This window comes from Orycteropus afer, unplaced genomic scaffold, assembly GCF_000298275.1.
Source record: "Orycteropus afer afer isolate SDZICR_OR568_19922 unplaced genomic scaffold, OryAfe1.0 scaffold00233, whole genome shotgun sequence".
Classification (NCBI taxonomy): Eukaryota; Metazoa; Chordata; class Mammalia; order Tubulidentata; family Orycteropodidae; genus Orycteropus; species Orycteropus afer.
This window is the reverse complement of record NW_006921820.1, coordinates 1,127,740-1,137,289: the sequence shown is the minus strand read 5'-3', so window position 1 is coordinate 1,137,289 and position 9,550 is coordinate 1,127,740. Positions and strand designations below refer to the sequence as shown.

Sequence of the window (9,550 nt, the reverse complement as noted above, 5' to 3'; positions counted from 1 at the left end):
GACCCCTCCTTGGGTTTTCGAGGCAGTATCACTATGGAAGTAGATTGCCCAACCTTCCTTCCAAGGAGTGGCTGGTGGGTTTGAACTGCCAGCCTTCTGGTTAGCAGTCACGTGCCTTAAGCACTATGCTACTGGAGTGCCCCATGAGCCACTAGGAAGTGTGAATAGACAAGAGATATGATCAAAGTTGTGGTTTTGAACGATGGCTCTGATGGCTCGGTAAAAGGTATATTTGAAGGGAGTCACATCAGAGGCAGAGAGACCAGTTAAAAAGCTCTTGAGATCAAGCAAGGGATGATGGTGGTAGCAATGGAGATGGAGAAAAGATCATTTATAAGTTATTTGGGAACAAAATCAGTAGGATTTGGTAATTAGGTGGAAGGAGTAAAGAAGAAGGTGAAATCCCAAGTGAACTTGGTTTCTCATTCAGATGTTGGAACAGAATAGTGGAGCCATTCACTCAAGAGATGGAATCCAGGAAGAGCAGGGAGTTTGATGGGAAGAGGAGTTGAGGTTTGGTTCTGTTGAGTTTAGGCATCTGTGAGGCATCCATGAGGAGAAATTAAGTAGGCCATTGTGTAGATGATTCTAAAGTTTAGAGACACGTCTGGTTACAAATGTAGATATGGAAGTCAGCAGTAAATACTGAATGGATCAAACCATGAGGTTGCTAAAGGGAGTATGTCAAAGGAGAAAAGAGGAACAAGAGCACACCCCCAAACACCAGCATTTCTAGGAGCCTTTGAGAGGACAGGATCAAGTGACGAAGAATGGCCAACACTGCTCTGTTAACAACTGATTAATTACATACACATATCATGTTTTTCCAAGTGACCACTTCCCTGCCTTGTTGCCTTAAACTGAGCGCTTGTCCTACATCCCAGAGTTGAAAGGGCAAGATGTACACCATTTTTACAGGCCATAGGCATTGTGGGTATTTTGAAAAGGTCAGTAGTATTAGACACCAAATGCTACCTTTTCCTTCTCAGCTGCTTTAACTAGGGCTTTACAGTTAAAGCACCCCCTACCCCCACCACTCAATGTGCTTTTTAAAAGTTAGCTATCTTGGTTTAGGTTGTTATTACAAACATAAATGCTTTATAATGGCAAATTTGCCTCAAAGGTATGTAGAGCAGTTGCCATGAGCAACAGAGAAAATGAGCCCATGAACTAAAAGGAATGTTTAGAATTAAATTTTTCAGGTTATGTATGAGAAACCACTGTCAAGCTCTGTTCCTCCAAGATTAAGCTTGTTGTGAGTATTGTAAACTTTGACCTGAGTCTAAAAAAACGGTCTCAAAGCCAAACCCACTGCCATCAAGTCGATTCTGCATCGTAGTGACTCTTTAGGACAGAGTAGAACTGCCCCATAGGATTTCCAAGGCTGCAAATCTTAAGAAAACAGACTGCCTTAGCGTTCTCCCATGGAGCAATTGGTGGATGTGAACTGCCAACCTTCTGGTTAGCAGCTGAATGCTTTAACCACTGTCCCAGGTCTCAAAAGAGGATAGTTTGGCTCTGATTCTACATGCATGTTTTTCATTTTCCATTTTTCCAGAAGTTGATTTGTCAGTGGTTAAGGGGTCGCCACACCCTGCATTTGGAAATCTGGCCAGATTGCATCGGGAGGCCATACCTTACAGATGAGAAGTGCTGAGGGTCCAGCAGATAGTTGTTGCAGTGCTCAATTGGTAGAAATCATTATTTCTCCTTCTCCTTGTCTGCCTTTATTGATTATTATTAACCCAGAGAAGCACCTAGGTTCCCGTTTCTCCCACAATGTGTTATGCACGTTGACTTAAGTGTGCCTGTGTGCCCACCAGGCAGGTGTGGGCTTGATGATCAGACAAGCAGGCGGGGATCACCTTGAGCAGGGTGGGCTTCACTTCCTGCATGTGCTCTTAACCCAAAACATTCCCTTTGCCTAGATTTGCCATTGTCACCTTCATAGAACCAGAGTCTTGTCCAAAAAGAGGCCCTGTAGCATATTTTACAAGAACATTCAGCCTTCACCACACTCGTTCTGTTCTCCTGCTACACAATTTTACATGTAAATGACTCCTGGATGCTGATATTGCAGCTCCCTCTAATGTTGCTGTGGCTGAGGCTCTGCTCAGGTTTTTCATGCTGTTCAGAAAATGCAGACATCACCGAGTCTGCCAAAATAGGCAGCACTTTAAGTAGGTCTTCCCATACATAGTCAAAACAAATATGAAATGATTTTCCTCCCATTAGAAAAGGGAGTCTTGCATGAAGATACGGAACCGTTCCAACTCCACATTTATTCTTATTTCAAAATTTTGGAGAGCTTAAGAGCCCTGTGGAAATCATTCTTCTTGGAATCTTTCTTGAGATTCCTCCAAGTCAAGCCAGCTACCCTTTTATAAGGAAAGAATGTGAGCTCCTTTCCAGAAAGATACATGAAAATGGAAGGCCAAGAAGAAGTTACTTTGATCCCTGGTAGGCAAAGATGGGGTACTGGGATGTGTGGGGGACAGCTAGCAGGTAAAATCCAGCCCATTTGTTCCAGAAAAAGTGGCTTGTTTTTGTAAATAACTTCTGGACTAGAAATTTATCATCTGAAGTCAGGTCATTTTGAGTTTTTTAAAAACTAAGGGAGTCAAGTTATTAATATTTGAAAAATGGCTACTATGTGGTACATGGAATAATACAGTACTCCTACCTACATTAACATCATTGCAGGCTCCATAAGAAAGATTTATGAGATAACCATCATATGAGAAATCCTATTATGGAAATCTCCACAGGTCAGTGTCTGGCTTGTAACTGTTCTCGTGGTTGTGAACCAGTTAAAAGCCCTACTATTTTTTTCCCCTCTTTCACACTCCAGTCTTCTCCCTCTTTTCTTTGCCCTTAAAACTAGAGTGACTCATTATTCTTCAGCCTGTATAAGTAATGTAAGATGAAGAGATAAAGCAGTGCCACCCACGCAGGTTGGCTATCTAGGCAGACCATTTTCCTTCAGAGCATCCAAAATGGCTGAACAATTTATCATTTCTTCTTCGTAAATCACTCTGAACCTTTATCTCAAGTTGATCTGTGAAGCTGAACATAAATTCTTGTTGTAGTACCCTTGTTCTTACCTACTCCCAAAGCTCTGGGAAACCTTTTGAAAATGTGTTTGTGTGTCTAGACACAATTAGAATATCACAATTAGAATCATAGTCTTGATTAAATAGTTTTTCTCTGCTTCTGATCTTCAACTACAAGGTGGCAAGCTTTTGTTTCGTCTTGTTTTGTTTTTTAGTGCAACTTGGAATAGTGAAAACTGCATACTTTGCCCAGCAATTTTCTCTCTCCTGTCTTAGGTTGTTCTATCTTGGATCAAAACATACTGCCTGCCAGTCTTATTTGTCCAGGCCAGTGCTGGCACAAGGGTGCTGAACCTTACCAACCCCTTTTTAGCTGCCCTCTACCAGTCAGAGAGCCTCACTGCTGTAGCAGCTGGCTCTCAGGATTCAAAAGATGTATTTTTCTGTCTTGTGTTCTTTGTTTTTTAAAAAAATGAGGATTCCATAAGATTGTAGCACTTTTAATATATGCAACTTGTAAATCATTTCAGTTGTTACCAGTGTTACATTTGTATAGTTTATAGTTTACAGGTGTATTCTACATATCTGATCTCATTTAGTCCTCACAGCTGCCCTGTGAAGTAGCTTTCTGTATTCTTTACATTGTCTCCTTTCTTAAGGAAATTGACACCCAGAGAAAGCAAGTGAAATGAGCAAGTTTACAGAGTTTGTGGAAGGGCACTGGCAGAAACCCTGGCCTCCTAAGTCCTTGGTGAGCGTCCTTTCTATAATGTGACAGCTGGAGCTTATATAGTCTCATTCTGTTAAACTCGATAGTATTTGATTGACTTTTCAAAGACTAAGGAGTTGAGACCTTTGAACTTTCATTCCCACAAGCAGTGTGATATTGGACAAATTATTAAAACTGGCTAATGGTGTCATGTGCTGGATCCAACTCTTGTACAACAAAATGATGACTGGCATAAGATTTTTAAATACCTGTGACACATAAATGTGAAATATCATCAACAGTACAGTATAGAAAGAATTTATGCTGTGATTGATGAGCATATAGGATTATATATTACATCGCATGTGCTGAGACTTTGAGAGCTTTCAGAATGTGCCGAGACTTTGAGAGCTTTCAAAGATATTTTTTCTGAAAGATATACAGTTGAACTTGAACTCAGCCTGGGGACTTCTCTGTTTCAAGACTAGAAGTTTGCTTAAAGAAGAAATGTTTAGAGTATCCTCAAATTCATTGGAGTAGGTGGTCAAGGACCTGAAGGAACTTGTTTTCAGATGTCTCCATCTCTTTGTGTATGTATGTATGTGTGTGTATATATTCATACAATCACACATTTCTGTGGCATTGATCAGTGATAGCGAGGGAGCTCTGGTAGCATAGTGCCTATGACTAGGCATTTGACTGCTAACCAGAAGGCTGGTGGTTCAAACCCACCAGCCACTCCTCGAAAGGAAGGTTGGGCAATCTACTTCTGTAGTGATACTGCCTCCAAAACCCAAGGAGGGGTTGCTATGAGTCAGGTCCAACTCAATGGCACATAACAACAGCATCAAGTCTCTGACTCTAATGAATATGTATAAATCAGTAAATGAGAGAGACACTCCTCTTCCTTGAGACTCCTTTGCCTTTGGTCTTTTTTTTCTTCTTCTTTAAATCCACTTGAATGGAAATCAGAGCATGCTGCTTCTCAGAACTGGGGACCTATCAGCCTCCTCCTAGGAAAATGATACATTTTTCTTTTTAAATAAAAATGACTAGAAAGTGCTTTTGAAAATGTGTTTCTTTTCTATATTGCTGAAATAAACAGGCAGTGTAGACACTGCAGAGAATACGTGTTGCTGGGAGGCTTTGGTATCTGTAAATATGACAATGTGCCCGGCTGAGGAGAGAGGAAGAGGAGAAAACACGTACCTCAGTTGGCAGGGTGTGGTGGGATGTTCTGACCAGGCTGTTATGACCTGTGATTTAGTCATGGAGACAGAGTCTTCCATTGTCAGCTTCTCCACATCATAAGGATAATTAGCATGGGGGTGGCTTTATTTATTTTTTGCTTTTCTAACCCTGTAAGACTGGAAATAGACTTGTTGGTACAGGGTGTATAACTCTTGGATGATGTTTTTGATCAGAAAACTCTTCTTGATCCGTAGCCACTTAATAAAATTCCTTTTGAAAGACCTTATTACCTCAATTGGCTATTGGGACTTAAATGAGGCCTGTTATGGGAGACCGTAAAACTCCGAACTTTGACATTGAAGTGTTGGTTTTACTTTAAGTCAGACCAGTGATTCTCTCAACGCTTTATCCCTACCCCACCCAGGAATCACTAGTGTCTGAGTTGTAATGATCAAATAACATTTCATTGAAAAGTTACGAAAACTCACAGTTTACCTGGCCAATTATATGTCACTCTCCTGAAATGACTTGATATCAAGAGTGATAAATAATATTTTGAGCCTACTTTAGGAGCCATTTATTGGGCTGTGGCATAAGCCTGGGCAGTAAACCTCCACAGAGAGTAGGTGAACAATTATTTTTATTGCTCTGTTTTCTAGATGAGGTACAGGGTATAGCAGAAAGCAAATGTTGGCATTAGACAAACAGGCTGGCTAAGTGGTAGCCCTGAAGGATTTTTGTTTGTTTGTTTGTTTGTTTTTAATTCTTGGATCCTTATCACTACTTTGAGGCATTAGTGTAAGAATTGGAGATGATAAATATAAAATGCTAAGCACAAAGGTGTCTGGATGACGCAAACAGTTTGCATTCAACGACTGATCGAAAGGTTGGTGGTTCAGGCCCACCTTGCAGCACCATGGAAGGTAGACCTGGGAATCTGCTTCTGTAAAGATCACAGCCTTGAAAACGCATGGAGCTTCATTCAGCTCTAATACATGGCATCACCATGAGTCAGAATTGGCTCCATGGCAATGGGGGAAACAAAAATGAAGCCTCTCTTTCCTTTCTGATTAAAATGCTAAGCACAGCCTGGCACACCGATGGCTCTAGCAATGGTTACTACACTTACTCAGCACTGAACTACCAAGACGCTTTCTGAAGACTTTGCTGTAACCTTGGTTGTTCCGAGCCAGTCACCTTCCAATTTAATCCCCTTTCATACATCGTAAGCCTGGTTATGAAAGTGTGAGTTTTAAAATTGTGTTATTTGCTTTCTTCTTTCAGATCTGTAAAAGCAAAGCTAAAGAATCGCAGCAGTATTACCATAGCCTGGCCATCCGACAGAGCCTAGCTGTCCATTTTAACATCCAGCAGGATTGTGGTCATTTCCTTGCTGAGGTTCCTAACCGTCTGCTTCCCTGGGAGGATCCTGATGCCCCTGAAAAGGAAGAGGATAAAATGGAAGAGGTGGAAGAAGACGTGAAAGGGGAGGTTGATAGGAAAAGCCCAGAGCCGTGCTCTGAAACAGAGTCCACCCAGAAAGAGAGCCAGGGAGTCGTGAGCAGGAAACAAAGGAGCCATGTTGTGGTCATCACCAGAGAGGTGCCCTGTCTCACCGTGGCCGATTTTGTGCGTGACTCTCTGGCTCAGCATGAGAAAAGCCCTGATGTGTATGAGAGGCAGGTGTGCCTGCTGCTCTTACAGCTGTGCTCCGGCCTTGAGCACCTCAAGCCCTACCATGTCACTCACTGCGACCTGCGCCTGGAGAACCTGCTGCTTGTCCACTACCAGCCTGGGGGAGCCTCCCAGTGCCTCGGGCCTCCAGAGCCCAGCCCCACCTCATCTTGTCCCACCAGGCTTATAGTGAGCAACTTCTCTCAGGCCAAGCAGAAGAGCCATCTGGTGGACCCCGAGATCCTCCGGGACCAGTCACGCCTCGCCCCAGAGATCATAACAGCCACTCAGTATAAAAAGTGTGATGAGTTCCAGACAGGCATCCTCATCTACGAGATGCTGCACCTGCCCAACCCCTTCGATGAGAACCCAGAGCTGAAGGAGAAGGAGTACACGCGAGCAGATCTGCCTTGCATCCCACTCCGCTCCCCCTACTCCCGAGGCCTCCAGCAGCTGGCCAGCTGCCTCCTGAATCCCAACCCTTCTGAACGGATCCTCATTTCAGATGCCAAAGGCATCCTCCAGTGTCTACTCTGGGGCCCCCGAGAAGATCTCTTCCAGACTTTGACCGCCTCCCCGAGCCCAGTGCAGAGGAACGCCCTTCTCCAAAACTGGCTAGACATCAAGCGGACACTCCTGATGATCAAGTTTGCTGAGAAGTCTCTGGACAGGGAGGGTGGAGTCAGCCTTGAGGACTGGCTTTGTGCTCAGTATTTGGCTTTCGCCACTACAGACTCCCTCAGTTGGATTGTGAAAATCCTCCAACACCGTTAGTGTGTCCTGGATGCTGCTTTCACTTCATTTTCATCTTCGTGTCGCCCACATGCCTCCCGTTCCTAGTACTCCTCCAGAATTCAAGGAAAGAAGAGAGAGACAAGCCTTCTGTCCCTGCCCATGAACAAATGAGTCCATTCAGGAAGGCTTTCGATAGCTCCAAATTGAGTAAGGAGCTGAGTCTGTCTGGATATTATAGAAATTTAGCTATATGAACGTGCGGTTATCTTCCATTGGAATACTTCCCACTCTAATAGTCCCACAAATGCAGGTAAAGAAACATGAAAACACATCCTCAGAGAGACAGCTCCTTTGGTATGAACTCAGTGAGCTTTTTTCAGTTCTCCATAATTCATAAATCAGCCATCTTTTTTAACTCCAAGTATTTATTCTCACTAGCAATAGACAATTTAACCAACCCCTACTATCATCCAGTAAGTCTCACAACAGACTCTTTCTGTTTGAAGGTGTCAGTAACTGCCTCTTACCGGGCAGAAATGCCATCCTTAGCATCAGCCCAGTTTTGGTTACTGGGGACTACGTTCTTTGTTCCAGCTGAGAGTAGAAGGCAAAAGACCCATCCCTTGGGTCTGAGACCCCTTTCATGTATGCAGGATGGCCCTAACCGTCATCCCTCTGCCACCACTGGCTGATTCTCCTCCACCTTGGCTCAGTCCCCACTGGCCAGTGAAGTTGGGTTTTATCAGCTACTTGTGGCCCATTACAGAGCTCACCCACAGTGATGTCACCAGTGCCTCCACAGGGTAGAGTGCAGTTCAGAGCTTATAAATAGCTGTCAGGACACAAGGAGATGATTTTCCTGCACGTGCAATTCTCCAGGGGCTATCAGGGGTCAAAGTTGAAAGCACCGTTCTTTGATCACTATCAGAGCTATCAGCGTTGGCAGCCAGGGCTGACGGTGCCCTGATCACAGTTTTCCCCTGAGCAGTAATTGGCTAACTTCCTTCTATCAGGAACCAGTGTTAATTGGTCTACCAGATGCTGTAGATAGCAGCCCTGAATGAAATGGCTGTCAACTGGGCTCTCAGATCTCCTTAGACGGCACAGACAGCTTACGCTTGGGGTGGCCTGAAGGTCAGGGAGCGGAAGAGGGCCACCTGACGAGACTGCTGATCTCTCCCCTCAGAATACTGACCTTTTATCTAGAGACTGCCACCCAAGGCAAGTAGCACATTGCTCCAATGACTCCCTGTAAAATGGCTCTGGACGACAGCTCGCAGGGAATTTTGATTGCTGGGTGGGTGGCTGAGAGCTGTTCACCATGCATGGAGCCTGTGCTCCTCCCCTATGGATATATGTGCAATTTTTGTATGTATTTGTTTTCAGCTGTATATTACAGTGTTTATGTTGCAACTTCACCTGAAGCGAGACCTACAGAAACCCTCTTCTCCTTCCCCTGGCACATATTTGCGCTGAGAGATGAGTGTTCCTTCTCCGTGTGTGTGTGTGTGTGTGTGTAAGTGTGTGAGTATGCTTGTTTTATCCCAAACTGTGAGTATCTGTTTACTTCAACCTTGAAACCCCAAGAATCCCTCGAACAGTGTGAGTATGTGTGCACACATGTGCCTGCATGTGCGTGCACGAGCATGCTGGAAGTAGAGGCAAGGCCTCTAGAGGAGCAGCCTGTGGCAGGGTTGATAGACGTGTTCTCTGCACCTAGTCAGTGAGGGAGTCCCAGGGCCCTCATCCCCCAGCGCAGAGTTTCTTAAAGCCAAGACTGAGTGTGCAGTATTATTTTAATAGCACATTAGTGGCCTTGGAAATACCTAAGCATTTAATGTTTTAACAGCCTTTCACGTGATTCACCTGTATCGAAGAGGATCAAGAAAGGAGAATGTATTTTATTGTGCTCTTACTTGTTTTTTTAAGAGAAACATGTTTGAAAGGGATATGTGAGGCTCCATGGTGAGGCTGTCCTTGTCCTCCTGCCCAGCAGTACAGGACTCCCAGGAAAGAGCTGCTTAACTCAAAAAGAGTCTGGCTTCCTCTCACCAGAGTGCAGGGCTCTGCCCCCAGGAATGGCCATGGAGTGGGCATGCTGCTGCAGGCAGCCTGTCCACACTCTCTCAGTGTCTTGTGGCATGGCTGCGCCTTGCCTAGGAGACTGGTGTTTGGTTCACCTTAGCAT

At 44.3% G+C, this 9,550-nt stretch overlaps 1 protein-coding gene across 1 annotated transcript in view; it reads left to right on the top strand.

Moving 5' to 3' along the window:
* Positions 1-7,401, top strand: part of PEAK1 (pseudopodium enriched atypical kinase 1) — a 67,427-nt gene extending 60,026 nt beyond the window's left edge. The window contains 1 exon segment of the mRNA XM_007948931.2: positions 6,238-7,401. Coding sequence (XP_007947122.2) covers positions 6,238-7,401 — 1,164 coding nt within the window.
* The last annotated feature ends 2,149 nt before the right edge of the window (positions 7,402-9,550 follow it).